Source organism: Gobio gobio, assembly GCF_949357685.1.
Source record: "Gobio gobio genome assembly, chromosome: 2".
In the NCBI taxonomy this organism is placed as follows: domain Eukaryota; kingdom Metazoa; phylum Chordata; class Actinopteri; order Cypriniformes; family Gobionidae; genus Gobio; species Gobio gobio.
In genome coordinates, this window is record NC_137098.1 from 7,219,650 (window position 1) to 7,239,770 (window position 20,121).

At 40.1% G+C, this 20,121-nt stretch overlaps 1 protein-coding gene across 1 annotated transcript in view; it reads right to left on the reverse strand.

The window, feature by feature from the left end:
• Positions 1 to 1,487: 1,487 nt before the first annotated feature.
• The window catches only part of pkd1l2a (polycystic kidney disease 1 like 2a), a gene marked incomplete at its 5' end in the record, with an annotated part of 44,717 nt that continues 26,083 nt past the window's right edge, over positions 1,488 to 20,121 (reverse strand). Inside the window, 27 exons of the mRNA XM_079838669.1 lie at positions 1,488 to 1,809; positions 1,901 to 2,032; positions 2,116 to 2,217; positions 5,226 to 5,436; positions 5,538 to 5,698; positions 5,784 to 5,911; positions 6,711 to 6,844; positions 6,929 to 7,259; positions 7,356 to 7,541; positions 7,610 to 7,750; positions 7,831 to 7,927; positions 8,054 to 8,508; positions 8,776 to 8,989; positions 9,073 to 9,317; positions 11,003 to 11,202; positions 11,312 to 11,458; positions 11,578 to 11,756; positions 11,845 to 11,946; positions 12,085 to 12,315; positions 12,888 to 13,078; positions 13,170 to 13,395; positions 13,501 to 13,632; positions 14,872 to 14,989; positions 15,167 to 15,291; positions 15,376 to 15,531; positions 15,621 to 15,758; positions 15,877 to 16,059. Of these exons, the coding sequence (XP_079694795.1) occupies positions 1,684 to 1,809; positions 1,901 to 2,032; positions 2,116 to 2,217; positions 5,226 to 5,436; positions 5,538 to 5,698; positions 5,784 to 5,911; positions 6,711 to 6,844; positions 6,929 to 7,259; positions 7,356 to 7,541; positions 7,610 to 7,750; positions 7,831 to 7,927; positions 8,054 to 8,508; positions 8,776 to 8,989; positions 9,073 to 9,317; positions 11,003 to 11,202; positions 11,312 to 11,458; positions 11,578 to 11,756; positions 11,845 to 11,946; positions 12,085 to 12,315; positions 12,888 to 13,078; positions 13,170 to 13,395; positions 13,501 to 13,632; positions 14,872 to 14,989; positions 15,167 to 15,291; positions 15,376 to 15,531; positions 15,621 to 15,758; positions 15,877 to 16,059 (4,791 nt within the window). The 3' untranslated portion in view covers positions 1,488 to 1,683. The remainder of the gene's footprint in view (positions 1,810 to 1,900; positions 2,033 to 2,115; positions 2,218 to 5,225; positions 5,437 to 5,537; positions 5,699 to 5,783; positions 5,912 to 6,710; positions 6,845 to 6,928; positions 7,260 to 7,355; positions 7,542 to 7,609; positions 7,751 to 7,830; positions 7,928 to 8,053; positions 8,509 to 8,775; positions 8,990 to 9,072; positions 9,318 to 11,002; positions 11,203 to 11,311; positions 11,459 to 11,577; positions 11,757 to 11,844; positions 11,947 to 12,084; positions 12,316 to 12,887; positions 13,079 to 13,169; positions 13,396 to 13,500; positions 13,633 to 14,871; positions 14,990 to 15,166; positions 15,292 to 15,375; positions 15,532 to 15,620; positions 15,759 to 15,876; positions 16,060 to 20,121) is intronic.

Here is a 20,121-nt window from a genome sequence, read left to right on the forward strand (position 1 = left end):
ATCGTATCGTATTCGAACCAAACTTGGTACGTCATCACAAGCATGACCAGAGGCAACATGCTGCGTTTCGCCGCAGTGCCACCTACTGGTCCGGAGATACGTAAAATGGCTATTTTTGCTTATAAATACTGAACCGTTTGTCAATTTTACCATATCGGCCATTTTGAATTATCTGTCGGCCATTTTGAATTATGTGTCTGTATTTTAAGAACACATGAACAGATTGTTACGAAACTCGGTATGGGTCATCACCACGATGCCCTGAAGGAGCCTGAGAAGTTTTGAAACAGCGCCACCTAGTGGATAATTCTTTTTTTCAAATGCTTATAACTTTGGGTGTGATTGACTTATTTTCATGGGAGTAACTTTTTTCGTCTCCTGAATCCTTGCCGAGTCCAACGATACCAGACTTGCAGGTTTCGGCGTATGGTTTGTGCAGCGTGGTAATTTAGCGTTTATAAAACGTTAGCTGATATCTTCGAAACCGCTTGTCCGATCGAGACGAAACCAGCGTCGGAAGTTCGGAAACATAGGTCGTTAGCCATACGCTAATGCCCAAGTGTCAAAATATTGATAGTAAGTAAAATCCAATCAAAGTCAGGTGTCAGTCATTTTTTAAGTGTTTTTTCATATATATGTCTATAGCTCCAAAACTAAATGAGATATTTTCACCAAAATTGACACACACATGTATGGGCTACACTCTTGAGGACACATACAAAAATAATGATAGGATTGTACCTCTTGGTGGCGCTATTATAGAACAAAACATGAAATTCCCACAGACTACAATGCATTTTTCAGCCTTTTTTGCCTAAAATCATCTTAAAATGTGTTCAATTGCTCATGGCTGCAGTTGATCTGACACCGCCAGCCATTTTGGCCATTCTTCTTTGCGCATGGCCCCGATAATGGCTGCTTGCAGCTATATTTTTTGTTTGTTTTTGTGCACAAAAAGTATTCTTGTGGCTTCATGACATTAAGGTTGAACCACTGGAGTCACAATGTTTTTACTGCCTTTCTGGACCTTGAAAATGTTAATAAAATTGATGTCTATAGAGAGGTCAGAAAGCTCTCGGATTTCATCAAAAAGATGTTAATTTGTGTTCTGAAGATGAACGAAGCTCTTACGGGTTTGGAACGACATTAGGGCGAGTAATAATTTTTGGCTGAGCTAACACTTTAAGGTCATTGACTGAGTCAGCTGGCATTGTTGGACTTATCCATCATTGGTATTGCTGCATTAGAAAAAGAGACTTAAGTGCATGGCAGAAACATTGTTTATGCCGCAGGGATTGGTTTTGTATATGATTCAGATCCCTTTGTGTGTCAATATCCCAGATGGTCATTTTACTGCACGGTTTGTTCTAGAATTAGGCCACAGGGAAAGCATTTCATCTGCTATCCACTCAGGAAATCTGACTTGTTGATAGATGTAATGCGGTGAGGTAATAGGGCAAACATTTTCAGACAAAGAGTTCCATATTACATGCTTAATATTTGTAATAATAGCATTGACAAACATCCCAACCAAGCTAATGGAAACATTCTGCCAGATAAATGGAAAAAGCGTAAAGATTTTAGTAACGTACAAGCACAATTACTAAGTATCTGAAGACCAAGAGGCGTTTTACAATAAAGCTTGCATTGACTATCACATGGTTATAGACACGAGCATCATTTCTACGATATGACTGAGGCTGTAGTCGTGCAAGCGTCCTCATCGATGAACTTTTTCTTGCACTTGATGCCGAGAAGACTGCAGATCTTCATCAGCATCAGATCTACGATCTCCTCTTCTTCAGAGGGCTGAGGGAAAAGAGATGACATTCAAATGAACTGATTTCGAAAGGTGAAAACTTCAGCACAGCACTGGATTCATTGACTATGAGAGATTTACAGTGGGATGAAGTTGCTCTTCGTTGAAAGCCACCAAAATCACGGATATAAAGAGGTTGAGCACTACGAACGTCATGAAGATAATGCAGGATCCGATGAGGAAAGCTCCCAGAACTGGATTGTAATCCAAAACCTGTAGGTAGAAGGAAATGATACAATGAACAAGTTCTTCAACAGGCAGGCAGAGAGTAAATCAGCTCAGGCCGGTATATTTACCTCATCGTAGTTAAAGATACCGAGTTGTAGGCAAATAATGGTCTGTGCTGACTCGAGCAGAGTTCTGTACGAGGAGAGCCTCCAACCGTACATCAAATTGCACTAATGGGAGACAAAATTGAAACAACAAATGTAAATGTGCAGTCATCATGTACATCGCCAGCCTAACACGTGTAGATGTTCTTATGCATGCTCAAAATTGGCATCAAATAGCATTGGTTCTTATGTCTGACCACCAAACTGAATGTGCGCAATATGCAAAAGAGAGCTATGGTGGCAATCAAAATGAAAGCTTGCACTTCAGTCTGTTCCTCATGCTGTCGTGACTTAAGAAGACTTGGCGGGATTCCACTCCCAAATTGTTATGCCCTTCACTCGCTAACACTACTGGGGCAACTCGTGCATAACCCAGGTGAAAAAGACGTACTATTAAATGTTTTAAAAATGCATTGTAGTATATTTGTATTGAAGGGGTGAGCGGGGCTCAACCTAACGCTGTTTGATTTTCTCAGTTTGTGTAAATCCACTTGGGGTTCAGAGTATTTATTGTTTCCCACATTAATTGCACATGTCTAGTACAATTATGTGGTTTTGTTTCATTAATACAGTGTATACTTTTTCCTTGATTTACCCCCAAATAATGGAAGTGAAATCATGTGACAACATGCCCCATAGGTGGGGCACAATGTAACATGACCAAATGACAGCTTAAAATGTTACCTGATATAATAAAAAAAATATACAAGACAAACTAAAATATTTTGTCAACAAAATACAATTATTAACTTTTTAAAATATAATAATGCCTTTTTTTAATAATTAAAAATATAAGCATTTTGAGTTTGACTACAAACACATCGCTAAATACAGCTATACAGCATATTTAAAAACATAATAATAATGAATCATTTCTGAACATTAACTCTGTCATTATTCACCCTTTTCTCATGGTTTCTCAAAAGAATTCATAAAAGTATAGATTATAATGGCATATTTCTAATAGGGGCTCATTGTAACACAGTGTTACAACGCACCCCACCTGCACAACTGGGATTTAAAGAACGATAAAGAACTATCTCAACTGTTATATAACAGATATACGATTACAATAATATCGGATTTGTCTTATTTTAAAATAAACACAAAAAACAGAGATGAAAACTAAACTTAAGAAATTTACTTTTGCTATGGTTAAAAACATGTTCAGTAATATCTTCCAGAGATTTTTTAATTTTGGCACTATTTCTTCTCTAAATAATGTTGATATGGCAACTAGTAAATACACTAAGTTTCGTAATTCTGGCATGTGTGGAAAGGGTTAAAACATGCGCGTGCCCCGTGCTCTTAAAACCAGTGTTGGGGGTAACGCATTACAAGTAACTTGAGTTACGTAATCAGATTACTATTTCAAGTAACTTGTAAAGTAACAAATTACTTTTAAAATGTACAACAAAATGTCGTAGTTACTTTCTCAAATAAGTAACGCACATAATTTTGTTTTCCCATTTATTGACTGACATCTCTCTTGTCTCCATGTTGATAATAATCGTATAAGTGCAGAGGCGTTGTGTGTAAACATGAGGGTTACTGTAGTTCTAGACTAAATGTGAGCGTGCATTTACTAAGCTCACTTGCACACACAAAAAATTCAGTAAAATGGTGGCGGGGATTCCCCCAAGGGGAAGTTTGCAACTGTGTCTAAAAGTGGAGTGGAACGCAGCCATAGTGCACAAGAAGTATGAACTACTACGTTGTCCTTCCAGGAGCTTGTAGGCCAGTGGAGCCCAACTCAGATCCAGAAGAATCCCAGTCCTGCAGAGTTTAGCTTCAACCCTAATGGAACACACCTGGTCCAGCGAATCAAGTCCTTCAGGATTACTTGAAAACATTTTGGGGCTAGAAAGGATACAGCCACGGCCAGATTGTCCTACCAGGGATTACTAGGCATGTGCACATCAAAATTGTGTCATTTTTGTCATGCTGAACAACAATTAATTACTGTATTTGCATTATTGTAAGAGAAGGTTTAGGGTTGGGGTAGACGTTAGTGATGCAAAGTCGATTAATTTCCGTGAACCGGTTCTTTTCGGACAGTTCGGCTCAATGAACTGGTTCAAAAAGCCGATTCATAGGTTCCTGAAGTCATCATGCAATGGTGTCACTGTGCATTTCTTTTATGCTTTTTTATGCATTTCTCAGTGTCATGTTATATCAAGAAAACATTCAAATAAAGTAATCTGTGCATAATGAAACAATCGAACAGTTATTTGCGTGAGTGCATTTGCTGATTATTGCCTTTCATTTTAAGTCAAGTTAATTATGTTTGTTTTCACAGTTAATTCATTTATCCTTCACGTCGGATTCGACTAAAAATTGCACAACTACAGCACACATTACAGGCCCTGATCAAGAAACGCGGATATGATATATTACATGTCAAAAGTAGCCTATATAGAAAGAATAAACCAGTCTTATAAACGTATACATTTCACTTAACAACTTAAAATATAATCTGCACGCACAATAAACTACAGTCAAATGTATTTATATCTCTTTAAATAAATGTTTTAATAAAATGTTATTTAATAACAGTAGTCATAATAAGCATATTTCCAGTAGCCTACGTGCCTCAGGCATCGCCAACTCAATCATCCTCGGCAAACTTGACAGGTTGAACCATAGACTGTAAAAAAGTTTAACCGGCTCGTTCGGTTCCTTTTGAGTCCTCTGTAATCCTCGGCAAACTTCGACAGATGTTTGAACCGGCTCTTTCGGATGTGCTACTTCGGCTTTTGCGTCTTGCATCATCACCCCTGGATCTAAAGTTCGATTCAGTTCGATTAATGAACGATTCGTTCAAGAACCGAACATCACTAGTAGGTGTAGACGTTCATAAAACAATCTAGCAAATTTAATTAATTGTTATTTTATGGCGCGATTTTGTGTCACTTCCAGCCATAGCTGTATCTCTTCTAGCCACAACTTTGAAAACTACAGGTAGGTGTGTTGTAGCGGGGTTGGAACTAAATTCTGCCCTCCAGGAGCTGTCTGTCTTGTTGGCCCTGGTCATTGTCTACTTTCCACAAATTGTGAGGGAGTACGATACTCACAGCAATTGAATAGGCCAAAAACATGATGGTCATGACCACGATGAAGCCTGAGATATCTGTCCAAGCTCGCTGCAGTGTAGAGGTGATCATGTGTAGCTTGGGGTTGAGTCTCAGCAGATGCCACAGCTTGATGGTGGCCAGCAGAACTAAGAAGGCTATCAGATAGCCCAGTACAGCATCTGCCGTGGCAGTCTCGTAAAAACTGACAAACCTGTTAGAGAAGCAGCAGTATTAATTGTGAAGTGTGTAGAAGTCTAGTATTCCATTCCGAACATAGTCATTGATCTGAAAGAGTTAAAGTCTTTCACTCACATGTCTTTGTTATTTTGGTAGTAGTCAATGTCCCGGTTTCCCAATATTGTCCTCTTGACAAACACAGATAATGCACTCCAACTTAGAATAATGATAGCCAATTCCAATAGATTCCACTTGCTTCTGAAATAGGCCCATTTCTGCTGCTTCATTAGTTTGCCCTGTTAAATCCAGAAGATATTGTTCATTATAGCTTCACTGATGCAAATACACCATCTTATTTTAGTGTTCCATGGGAGAGCTGACCTGCACAAACATGTAGTAGATAATGAAGAGGAAATAGATGGCCTCTGATGCCATAACAAATACATGAAAGCCACCAGTGGACTGATAAAGATGGACAGTCTGCACCTCACTACGATATTGAAATGTACCTGCAAAAACAACAGAATTACGGTAAGTCCAGACTTTAGCCACCGAAATTACCTGGAACAATTTGTACCAGGAACTTTTTTTACAGGAACTTTTTTCCTCCAGACCTGCTACTGTCTGCGTTTCCACTGCGGTCTAAAGTACCGTGAAGATTAGGCAAATTAGTCCAGAGACTTGGGACTGTGCGCGACTGCTCCTCCAAGTCAGCGACGGACAGTAATCACTTTTGCGCCACACTGTCTGCAACAATAACAAGTGTGGAGGAGATGCAAGCAGCGCTGCTTTTGCAAGTTATGTATTGGTTTACTAAAGATGTAATTGACAAAATGGCGGAAAAGAGACGAGTACTGATACTAAAGCATATTCTGAAAGCTAGATTTCAGTCTAACGTATGTTATCATCAGCTATTATGGACATTGACCATGAGATTGCTGAGACAAACGAGCGCCATCGGACAGAAAGAGCAAGACTGATATTTACTGAACGCAGAATGAACCTCGCAAGACTTTTAAAAATGCCGGTTGAATTTAAATGCTGCGTGAGCTCAACCAATCAGCATCTTCAGCGCCTAAGTCCCACCCCCGAAAGTTCCTGAACTTTGAAAAAGTACTACCTCGCGAGCAGGGCCGTTTGGAGGGGGAAATATTTACCCGGAACTTCATTTTAGACCCTGATTCCTGTAGTCGAAACACACCGAGTACCACCCCAAAGTCCCTAGTTCCTGGGGAAAGTTGCTGCGGTGGAAACGTGGCTTTTGAGAACATGAGAATCTTATGAGAATTTCAAAAGGAGATGCCTCACCTGCTCCCGTGGTCTCAAATATGAGAGTCACAATGCAGAAGAGGTTCACATTTGCATTATAAACTGTGAACTCCACAAAGACAGCCCGTGTATACACGTCCAACCAGATGTTGTCAAGAAGATACTGAAGAAGTCTGTCGAGAAGGAAGAGGAAAGATCAATTGTTCTAACTTCCACTTTTGAAACTTTTGATTACATATTGTTACACATTATGCTACCTGCTTGCATTCTGTTGATCTGGGCCTAGGTCCACCACAAATCCTCCACCCCTATAAAGGGCCAGTCCACCCCAAACAGGGTTTGCCCGGAGTTTGGCCTGAGTTTGGTAGTGCCACGGTGTGGGTACAGTCTGAAAGCCATTCACATTTTTGGTCTGGTTCCAGCCTGGACTATAAGAGCTCATGTCCTCCGCTTCCCAGGAGTATGGGGCATGGCAATCAGAAACGGCGTACTGCATGGTCTCAGCAACTGTACAAGAGTCTTTTTTCACCCTAAGCTGACGGAGTCGAGCATTGCCAACAAGTTTTGAGTTCCCATCTGTTATGAAGCCTGAAAAGGTAAAGTACATTAAGGTCTAGAGGTACAATAACCAAGCAGTTGTTCAAGTAACCTTGAACAAGTAGAAAATACATATTGAAGGAATACCTGGATATTGCCCAAACAGATTACTGAGCAAGGAGGATTTTGCCCAGTTGAATATATCTTTGTGGTTCATACTCTCTGAAATGCGATTGCTGAAGCTCTGCCGGATGTGCTTAGTGAGGTAGTACGCATTTGGATCTCGCTGACCATATGCAACCAAGAGAAGCATCCACAGGAATCCCACATAAACTGCAATGTAAAAGGCTGTGTCAAACAAGCTGATCTTTCCATTAATGAAAGAGTAATTGTGTCCTTACTGAGAATCTCCCGGATGAGTGCGAAAACTTTCTGCTCCTTGATCATGTTGTTTTTCATCCTATCTATGTCGGTGGGAGGAGGAGGTTGATAGAAACTACATGTGCTGTCTCTCCTGGCAATTCTGACTGCATCCGGATCATCTGTGGACAGATGTTTCAGCTGAAGTTTTTCCACTCTATTAACGTGATTATCAAAGATACTGTAAATTGACTCTTGTTACCTGTGTTGGATAGAGTCCCGCCAATCGTAACATCTCCGTACTCTTCCTGATCTACAGTTTTGAGTACCAAAGCAAAAAAGACTGCAAAGCCCAGTACCTAAAGAAAACATTACAAGGTCATCAAGTCATGAAATGGACACTGTCATGTAACCACAAGCTTTACAGAAATTGGTAATGTACAATACAGAATATTCAATCATAAAATGTTTATTCTGTCTCTTACTTTTACAGGCTGGGTGATGAAGAGACTTTCAAAGAATGACACCACCATTGAGATGAGCCAGCTAATGGAGCGATCCTTCCCATAGGTCAACCCATACATCATAGTGAAGTATGCTGAAACACCACTGGTGGCTACAACAAGAAACCAACCAACGAACACAAACCACCAGGGCAAGCCTTTCTGACAACACTTTTTGCCGTCTCCACCGCTGCCCTCTGTTGGGCTGGAGCTACGAGTATGCAGACCACTGGCAGAACAGGAGGAGGCATGAGGTTCAAGTAGGTTCTTCATGCCTTGGACCTGCAATACAGCCCGGTTGTAGCCCTCTGGCTTAGAGAAGGATGAAGACCCCAGAAGTCTCAGTTCTTTCTCCACATTTTGGAGTTGTTTGTAGAGATACTGGTTGTAGATGCTGTGTTTTTCATTTTGCTCTGAGCTCTCACAAACACTGCTCTCTGTGATAGGAACAAAAATATTGTTTCATTTATAATTATGTATGTGTGCAAAGGTGGAAAAACTCAAGTTTCCACTTTCAACCTCAAAGTATTCCAGTCATACTGTATTCCAGACAACTAGGGACTTGGATTACTCCTGCCTCTACTTAAAAATAACCAATGGAATATTGCTTTAGTTGACAAATGGCTCAAAGTCAGGGTTGATCTATCCAACCCAACTTCAAATTTCACATTGTCTGGAACTAAGAAATATAATGCAGGACTCACCTTTCAGATTTACACACCCAAGGGAAGCCACAAGAGTTTGCTCCTTTTTAGAAGAGTCAGTGTAAAACTCGTTTCCAACTTGATTGTGTTGACAAATTATCTCTTCAACCAATGACAGCAGATTGTTAATATCTGTTTTGGTGGAGTCCAGTTCTATCCTTGGAACAGGTCTCTTCATGACCTTATAGAGTGACTGTGCTATTCGCTTGATGTCCTGAAAAAAAAAAATCATACAACAGCAATTGTTATGAGTGAGAGACTGCACTATGCTGGGTCAAACGCCTGATTTTGACTTGCCTTTATCACAGCGTCAGGTGTGATATCCTTGTGATTATAGTGTGAAGGTTGATTCGGAGACACACGTCCAGTTTTGGCTTGCTTTGTGGGATCTGTCTTTGACTGCTGCTTTGAAGACGATTCAGACTTTTGCTCTCTTGGACGAGCATTTCTGAAGATGCTCACAATAAGGAGATTGATAGGAAACATGATAATGGAGCTTTGGACGCCAATCATGACCTGTTGCCAGGTGAACTCAATCTGACCTGTAGCCCATGCAAGGACAGAAATCACATTATTATAAATATTATGTAATAATAATTTAATGTTTTCAGTTCATATAATAATGTTTTGAGTCAAGGAAAGTCGTTAAAAAAATTAAGTTATGTCTGTTTCCAGAATGAGGGAAGTGATGACAATCCTAAAGTATATTGTACTCTCAAGTAACTTGCTGCAGATCGCTTTACTACTCTACAGTAAGGTCTAAGCGGGACTTAATTCCATGTGAACATCTGCAACGCTTTTGGCTTAGATGAGTATTAATTTGATTCTCTGTGATAAAACCCTCAAATCTAAAGATCCTAAGAGGTTATTTTGAGACATAGAGTGTCCAAAACCAGTAAGGAATCGCTGACCTAATAAAATGTCTAAGGCAACATCAGCATTTGAGGAAATGCATGGCAAGCAAGTGTGCAGCAGGCATGGTCCCACCGAAACCATTATGGCATTGGCATAGCAGCCAAGTACACTCTCTACAGGCCTCTCGAATGAAAACAGAGATATCAGGATATTTTAGCATATAAAGACCCTTAAGTTCAAGGACCCTCTTGCTTTCTACTACAGGACCTTTTGTGTTTTGTATCATAGCAATCAATCCTTGCCATTGTGTCCTTCGAAGACTTTATCTGCCCTCACCTTTAACTTATTTTCCAGGGGTGCATTTCCCAAAAGCATTGTTAGCCAACTATGGTCGCATGTTCCATTGAATTGTGTTGGTAAGGACGTAACTTGTGACCATAGTTGGCTTTGGGAAACGCGCCCCAGATCAGCACAGATGGAGAGAAGAGAGTCTTACTTAAATGTTGTAGTACAATGCATACACTAGACAAAACATACATGTGAGAACTAAGCAACAACATTTTTTAAAATTGGTCAGTTAATGACGTAATTACTACTAACAGTTCAGCTGTCTTGTATTTTAAATAGCTATTGGCATGAAAAAGTGTTAACATATATGGCACATGTAATTGCGTAATTGTTTCATAAATGTGAAACTTTGTGCCCTTAGTGAACAAGGGTGACTTCAGCAAGCTTTGGTGGAGTACAACATCCCATAGTCATATGTAGTACGGAGTATGGACTGAATATGAGCTGTGTCCCAATTTGAAGGCTGCATATTGCGAAGGCTACATTTGAAGGCCGAATGCATCACAGCGGTGCAACAAAGGCTGTCCCATTTGGAAGGCTCCTTCAAATGCGGCCTACAAATTTGTCCTCCTTTTCCCAGGCCTCGAAGCTTATATCCCAAGGTTCATTGCGCGTCAGTTCTCTTTTACGTCTTCTTGCCTTGAACGTACATATATACACAGCATTATGTCAAGCTATCCTCGTAAACAGTTGGTTTTATCTTAAGTGAACGTGAACAGTTGAAGAAATTATGAAAATGCCAGATTACACTAAATGTAAGAGTTGGGTTTCAACTTACGCTTTAAAGTTATGATATCTTAACGATGTTAAAAAACATTAAAGGGGTTAAAATGTTGACATATCTTACTAAGATGAAGTCCCATTTAACAATGCTCGGTTCGACCTTCACTGACTTTAAAGGTGTGGTCTTTGATATCCCCGCCCTTCAAAGGATGCAACCTCTGAATTGGGACACAGCTATGGATGGAAATGTTCTACTTTGCTGAAAACAGAGATTGATAGATTCATGTTTTATTGGCCATACCCAGGTCCATGGTCTGCTCTGAAGGGTCTGATGGGATACCCCAGAACATGATACTGGTCAACATGGTGCAGAGCAGCAGCGAACAACAGCAGGAGACACGCTGTACTCGTGTGAAATTACTTCTTGGGGGACGACTGATTACAGAGAACCAGATGTGCCCATCACGGAAATCTTTTGCAGTCTTCATGAAGAACAAATTACTGTAACATTTGAAGACAAAAAATTAAGCATTAATGGGAAAATACCAAACATTTTGTACTACATTTTGTGAAAATTTCCAAACATTTTTGTCATCTCACAGCTACATACCTAAACCTTTTTAAGTCCATCTCTGTTGCAACAGGAAAAACTTTATCTAGTGTGCATTCTCCCAAGTCAATGGCCAACCACGAGCTGCACAGGAAGTGCCACTTCTGCCCAGTTATCAGGTCCTGTACCATTACATTGTTAACATACCTGTAACAATTCAAAAGGGTCATATAGTACAGGAAGTACTGAAATTACACAGACACAAACAAAATGCCTCCTAGGTAATCTGACAAAGTACTGTATGACACAATCCCTATTCATTTTACCAAGAAGGATGCTGTCCCGAGTTGTCATGCCACAGCCTGATACTTTGTATCTCTCCCAGTGAGAAAGGGGTGGTCAACAAGAACATGTCCAGTGCTCCCCTTTCAAACACTGGCTTTTCAGGGTCAGTCAAATGATGAGGTTCACTCTCTCCCTCTGAGCCCTGTAGAGTCATTGTAACCTGGAGCAATAATATGGCAGTGTTAATTCTGAATGGCACACAAGTGTCCCTGAAAAAAATGCTGTTGCAAAATATGAATGACACTAACCTGAGAGGAGGTGGAGGCCCCACGACGATGTCCTGTGTTGATACTCAACAAGTAACGATATTCAGCTAACGGATCATTGTCCTCAAGTACTGTGACCTTCACCTTTCAAATTGGCAGATTAACATCAAAGTTAAACAAAGAAGTTTTTCTCATTTTCTCATTATTTTCTTTCAATCAAAATATGGAATTATTTATGAGTATCAAGTATCTCAAATACGATCTTCAAGAGAAGCAGAAAACCTTGACTGCATCCTGAATGTCCTTTCTTCGTGCCCACATCACAACCAACAGGTACGTCAGGATAATGGCACCTACAAAACACACCACCACTGGGTTGTTGACGAAGGTGGCAAAGAGTTCAGCAGTGCGGGACACATCAACCATGTTGGGCATTACGAAGAAAGAGCTTCCAAAAAAGGTCAAATGAGTACATAGGCATTGAGTAACCAATGTTGTAGTACGAGGGCCAACCTGGAAAAAAAAGGTAAGGCTCTAACAATGCTCTGTATAAATCACATGCTTATTCAGTTTGAAGGGGTGTTCACACCAAGAGTAACTGTACCGACAAAGCAACTGGAAGTCACTTATTTCACAAGTTCACACTAACATTATACAATTTATGGAGAGTAATTTAAATGCGTATTTGGCGTGTTGTCCGGGGGGAGGGCTTCGAGCTCGGAATTTGGCCCGAACCCAGAGTACCCCCGTGTATGTAAGTGGTTGATAAAATAAAAGTGTGGAGAAGGGGTGGTGGAGGGATGCTAGAAAACTGTCAATGAATGGAGGAAAGACTGCTGCGTGTATATATACCTCTTACTGTTGATTAGCTGAGTGCTCTCCACCTGTGTCAATTATCTGAACGTGCTCCTCCCGAACTATGTTTATAAAACATCCTTTTCAATGAATTTGCGATTATCAGTGATTGTTGGCAATGCAATGTAGGCGTGTCTAGTGACGCAACAAAATAGCCATTTGGTGACTTCCAGTGATCAAATCACTGTCAGTGTGAACAGTCCTTAAAAGACATTGGTTGTTCAGCTTACCCTACAGCCATCACCACTCCAATTGGCCTTCATCTCATCCCAATACAAACAGTGAGCAGCAATGGTTGTTATGAAAACTGAGGCATTTGTCGAATTCACCCCTGCTCCAACAACAGGCCTCACCAGAAGATAGTAAACGCCTACTTCTATTGTCATCTCCATAGAGTTAAGCACCCATGTGTACCTCTCCTCTGCAAAAAAAAAAAAAACAACAAAAAAGATTCAATCTTTTGCAAACAGTATTTCATAAATTCTGTTGAATTATTTATATTTGTTAAGAACCTTCAGAGTTGCCCCCTTGAGGCAGTTGGATCCGAGCCTCATAATTTGTATCATTAGGGTAGTCCTGAAAACCCAGGAGCAACTGCAGAGGGATCTCCTCGGAAGGGTCTAACTTGAAAACTAGAGATATATTGGGTGCAGTCACATTAATGACCACAGTGCTGAAGATTCCCAGTTCCAGAAGAGTTTGGTTAACCTCTGCCATCTCTGTCCTTGGTAGGAGAATCTAGGAAATTAAAAAGATAGATACGTTTCTGGAAGTTTTATGTTTACAGTAGCCAAGCTTTTAGCCGCTCATGTTATTGGACACTTGTTGACAATCTCCTTTTACCTCAATCTCCTCAGTGAGATTTGCCACTGTGATCACAGAGCCGTTCATGCTGGTAAGAGAAAGAGACCCAACTGATCCACTGATACGGTCGCCCTCACACCATGAGAATGGATTTATTCCAAAACTTGTCATCTGTAATAGGTTCAAGAGTAAATTAACATTACAGAAATCTTTGAATCTTACCTTTCAGGGACGTAGTTTCAAGGTTGCATGGAAAGGAGAGGTGTCCAAAGCACATCAACTGGTCACGGGGTACCTCAAAGGCCAGTGCTTGGACCTCTACTCTTCTCTATATACACTACATCACTGTGAACTATTGTACAGGCACATGGTTTTTCCCACCACTGTTAAGCACACAACTCTACTTTTCATTACAACCAGACGATCCAACCTCAAACTATGCCTATCAAAAAGGGAACTTCTTGTCTTTCCAGACACTCCAACAGTTCAACAATAATTTCAACCAGATCTGCCAAAAACCTTTGGGTAATCTTTGATGACCAATTGACATTCAAAACCTAATTGCAAAGACAGCACGGTCATGCAGGTTTGCACTGCACAACATTAGGAATATCAGGTCGTTCCTAACTGAGCATGCAGCACAACTCTTCGTCCAGGCCCTTGTAACTTCTAGAGTAGACTATTGTAATGTTCTTCTGGCTGGATGTCCAACATGTACAATCAAACCTACAAATTATACAGAACACAGCGGTACGATTGGTCTTTAACAGCCCACATTACACGTATCTTAATTTCGCTTCACTGGCTACCAGTTCAAGACATAAATGCCTGAACACAGAACAACCATGGGCTAGGCATCCTCTTTACCTCTACTCCCTCTTACAAATGTACATTGCCTCCAGAAATGTACTGCCTTGGGGGCAGTCGTGACCAAAGAGTCAAATATGTAACCTGAAGGTTGTGGGTTCGATCCTCAATACTGGCAAGTAACGACTGAGGTGCCCTTGAACACTTAACCCTCAATCGCTCCTCGGGCGCCACAACAAATTAGCTGCTCGATGCTCCTGGTGTGTGTGTACACAGTTTGCAGTGTGTGTGTGTTCAGTACTCACTATTCCTAATGTGTGTGCACTAACTTGGATGGGTTAAATGCAGAGGACAAATTCCAAGTATGGGTTACCATACTTCACATGTCTTTTTTACTTTCAGAAGCCTGAGGTCGGTGATTGAGTGGTACCAACCCTACCCGAGCAGCCGAATTCCTTATAATATTCAAGAAATATACGAAAACAAATATTTTCCTTGTTCACTGAACTGTGTCCTGCTTATGTTGACTCTTTTGTTTTTGCCTTGTCTGTGCCTTTAAGTCACTTTGTATAAAAGCAAAATGTTTATATTTACGCAACTCACCCGTACATCTACTGGTTCATCTGCAGACAGAACATCAGATCCCAGAGACGGGAGCATAAAACTGGCAGAGTTCTTCTGAATGTTAAAGGGCTGTTTATGAAGACCATCTGATGATATTCTAAAAGAGCACAGCAGAATTATTCTTATTACTTAGGCTGCAATGTAAAGAGGGGAAATTTGGGCTTCTGTGACTAGGGAGTGAGAAGGGGAACATTATGGGGGCTCGTCCGGGATTTGAACCTGGGACCTCACGCACCCAAAACCTGTGTCAAATTAATTCACATTATTCTCTTACCTGTTGACATATAAACCAAAAACGGGAGTGCTCAGTATGGTGGGCTCCTGGTTCACCTTTTTCCCAGCCAACAAGGCACTCTGAACATTGTCCACAGTGTTTAGTAAATGACTGGAGATCTCATTCTGTAACAGAGGGGAATGCAAACGGTGTCAAAAATGATGGTTTTAAATCAGCACTTGGAGCAGGGCTTGAGGGTTGTGTAGTACCTGTTCAGAAGTATTGGAGGAAACTTTGATGATGTTACCAACAGCGTCAATTATTGGTGTGGATGCTTGCAGAATGTGTTCAGAGGACTCATTACCAGAAAGCGTCAAAGAGACCAGGGACTTGCTGAGGTTTGTCAGCAGAGAACTTGCCTGTAACTGTAGCCAGTATGGATGAGTTAGGAAAGAGGTGTATAACTACTAAGGTATTGCTACCATCTAAATTCAGCCGGACTGTTCCAACATACCTGTGCAGTTCCAGTCAGCTCATGACCTTGCGTGGTAAGGCCGGCAACCACATTAGCACTCATCTGCACCTCTGCTGGATTCTTTGGGGGGATGGAGCTTGTAGCAACACTCAGACTCAGCAACATCTGTTCTCTCAGCTTTAGTCAGAAGAGATATACTGTATCGGGTTATTCAGAATTACAACAGAGGGGTAAAAGAAACACAGGGAATATTAAAACAAAACATTACTGAAAGTGCACATTCCTTATAGACTACCTCTTTTTTGACACTGTCATGATGTTCTTCAAGTAATGCATCATTCAGTCTGTCGGACACAGACTGGAACATCTGTGTTAGCGCTGGCCCATTGAGTCGACCTTGTTGCTGTAGTTGAGACACCTGTTTGGAAACCAGCGCCTGAAGATCTTCAACTGTGTGCTTAGTACTGGAGTCCTTTACCTGGAATATGATGCACAACAATTTCATTTCCACAAGTCTTTGCTGTCATTATTTTTGTCTGTATGTCGCTCTGTCATTTTTACTAATTCTCAGGAATTGGTTACATGGTCCCCATGACCTAGTAATGACATTGAATAGCAAGATAAATCTCTTTATATAAACTTTTATTACACGGCTCTGTGGAATACTTGATTCTGATTCGCACCATCCAGCTGTATGTTATCTCCAGATAACAACCGGTAAAAACTGATAACACTGGATCTCAGCGCTTACCTTTGCTAGGAACGTTTTTCTTTTGTGGAAGTTTTGCGTTTGGTGAACTAATAAAATATTAAAACACAAATCAATATACACTCACCTAAAGGATTATTAGGAACACCTGTTCAATTTCTCATTAATGCAATTATCTAATCAACCAATCACATGGCAGTTGCTTCAATGCATTTAGGGGTGTGGTCCTGGTCAAGACAATCTCCTGAACTCCAAACTGAATGTCAGAATGGGAAAGAAAGGTGATTTAAGCAATTTTGAGCGTGGCATTGTTGTTGGTGCCAGACGGGCCGGTCTGAGTATTTCACAATCTGCTCAGTTACTGGTATTTTCACGCCCAACCATTTCTAGGGTTTACAAAGTCCTTGGGCGAAAATGCCTTGTTGATGCTAGAGGTCAGAGGAGAATGGGCCGACTGATTCAAGCTGATAGAAGAGCAACTTTGACTGAAATAACCACTCGTTACAACCGAGGTATGCAGCAAAGCATTTGTGAAGCCACAACACGCACAACCTTGAGGCGGATGGGCTACAACAGCAGAAGACCCCACCGGGTACCACTCATCTCCACTACAAATAGGAAAAAGAGGCTACAATTTGCACAAGCTCACCAAAATTGGACAGTTGAAGACTGGAAAAATGTTGCCTGGTCTGATGAGTCTCGATTTCTGTTGAGACATTCAGATGGTAGAGTCAGAATTTGGCGTAAACAGAATGAGAACATGGATCCATCATGCCTTGTTACCCCTGTACAGGCTGGTGGTGGTGGTGTAATGGTGTGGGGGATGTTTTCTTGGCACACTTTAGGCCCCTTAGTGCCAATTGGGCACCGTTTAAATGCCACGGCCTACCTGAGCATTGTTTCTGACCATGTCCATCCCTTTATGACCACCATGTACCCATCCTCTGAGGGCTACTTCCAGCAGGGTTATGCACCATGTCACAAAGCTCGAATCATTTCAATTTGGTTTCTTGAACATGACAATGAGTTCACTGAACTAAAATGGCCCCCACAGTCACCAGATCTCAACCCAATAGAGCATCTTTGGGATGTGGTGGAACGGGAGCTTCGTGCCCTGGATGTGCATCCCACAAATCTCCATCAACTGCAAGATGCTATCATATCAATATGGGCCAACATTTCTAAAGAATGCTTTCAGCACCTTTTTGAATCAATGCCATGTAGAATTAAGGCAGTTCTGAAGACGAAAGGGGGTCAAACACAGTATTAAAATGGTGTACAAATATGTCATCCAGGCATAGATGTAATTTGCGGGTGGGAAGGGTGGGAAATTTCCCCGCCACTTTTTGCCAGGGTCGATATTGTCCCCACCACTTTTTAAAACATCTCGCAGCACGGATGAACCTACGTAACACAAACAAAACCCCTCCCGTTAACAAGCAGAGCATAACTTTGTTTGTTTGTTACATAAGCCAGATTTGCCTGATTTGGTGCTCGTTGCCGCTGTTATTAGTGGTGCAGATTTCTCTTGTGGCTCGTGCACACTGTGCAGTCTTTACACGGACGACCGCTTTAATCTATCGCTTAACGCCGTTGCGGAGACTCTCTATTTGTTCCAATGAAATCACAAAAACAAATTGCATAAAAAAAACCCTGCTCTTGATATACAATCACTGATAATATCATGCAATGTTTTGATGTGGAAAAAAAACAATACAACGGCAGATTAGAACCCAGAACCTCTGACACACACATATTTTGTTTAGATGCAAGAATGAAACATGAGTTCAGTATCGATAAATTAAACGAGATGTACTATTGAAATTGATTTGTGAACATCAATGCTATATCAAATATATCCCCCCCACCCACACACACACACACACCTGCCCTACCCACTTTTTAAAACAAAGTTAGGCCACTGCATCGCTCTCTCTTGTTTCATACAAACGCAGCTGCTGTCATTTTGCGCCGATTGTTTTGTACACTGTTATGGATTATAAGATAACAAACAGGTATGATTTTAAAACTGTTTCATCTCAAATCAATCACTTTTATCCCCATATATTATTTATGTGGTGAAATACTGTGTAATAAGTGCTATGACTGTACCGTATCCCTTAAATGTCCATCTAGTTTGAACTTGAAAGAGCTAATAAAATATTTAGGCTCAAATCAATATTTAATGTCTAATTATTTACTTAATAAGCTGGATAATGTACATCCAGTCGGTTGTTATGGCAGAATAAACCCTTTCAGAGTGATAGACCTGATCACTACATGATCCAACAACCGCCTGGATATACATGATCCCTTACATATTACATACACTGATAGATTAAACTCTGTTTAATATGCAATGCAAATAAAATATAAACATTAATTGTATTTTATTTTTTTTAATTTATGGTTCATCAGTATTGCCAATTTGCATGTTCCCATTCATCACTATTACATATTAATAAAAAAAAAGAATTGGTTGACCTAAATTGTGCATTTATTGAATTTATTAGATTACAGTCATCATTTACTTGCTATATAGTTTTTTTTTTCTTGAGACAAAGTAGGCCAAGGCATGTCCTGAATGTACAATTAATGCACAAAATGTTTTGAAAGGGAAGTCAGTTTTTCATTTATTATTTGGTTTATTACAAGGCAAAACTGAGTAACCTAACTACCAGAATTTACTCCTATCAATTAATATTATCAAGCATAAATAAGTATATTAATTCCAAACTTACTGCATGTGAAAGGGCTGAATTAGGCACAAGATTAGTAATGATAAAAAACTAAAACTATATACAGTCAAACCAAAAATTATTCAAACACCAGATATATTTTTTTATTAGAATGTGCAGGACACTATAATTAATGTATGTAAGTGAGGATAACAAAATAAAGTAAACTGACATATTATACCCTAAAAATTCTTCATACAGTGACTACCAGTAAAAGTGATTAAACAAATGTGGGACCAAAATGATTCAGACATTTTGACCTGAGCATGTTTTGCTGAAGTGTCTTCTCTTTAATTGCTAATGTGACCTTTGACACCACAGACTGAACAAAATGAAGCTTTGCTTGGTCATTGGTTGGCCTAAATTGGTATTATCTAATTGTGTACTTAAATTGAACACCTGATTGGCTGATTGTAATCCATTACATCCTTTTATATCAAAGTTATCTGACATTATCAAGATTAATTTGTTCTGACACAGTTTAACTCTGAGTTCTTGACATATTTTATTACCATTTTCTAAACTATAGCGAATAAACTGTCATAATGTGAGAAAATGTTGAATGTTGCACAGCAAAATCCTCAGTGTTAAATGAACACTCCAGGTGTTCATATGAGTCCACTATGAGTCCACACAGAGTGTTAAAAGGTAACACTGAATCAGTGTTGAAGTTAATTAGATAATTAAGTGATCATTAAATGATGCTTGGAAAGCAAAAAAAAGAAGTGATTTCTAAATTTACTTTGACTTGTATTTTATTGCAGACAATATGAACACAAAATATGTCATGTTTTGTCTGGTCAACTATATGTCATTTGTAAATATGCATCCTTTCCTGTCATTCAGACCTGCAACACATTTCAAAAAAAGTTGGGACAGGAGCAATTTAGGGCTAGTAATGAGGTAAAATGGTTAAATAATGATGTGATTTGAAACAGGTGATGTCAACAGGTGATTGTAATTATGATTTGGTACAAAAGCAGCATCCAAAAAAGGTCTAATCCTTTAGGAGCAAAGATGGGCCGAGGATCGCCAGTTTGCCAACAAATACGTGAGAAAATTATTGAAATTTAAAAACAATGTTCCTCGAAGA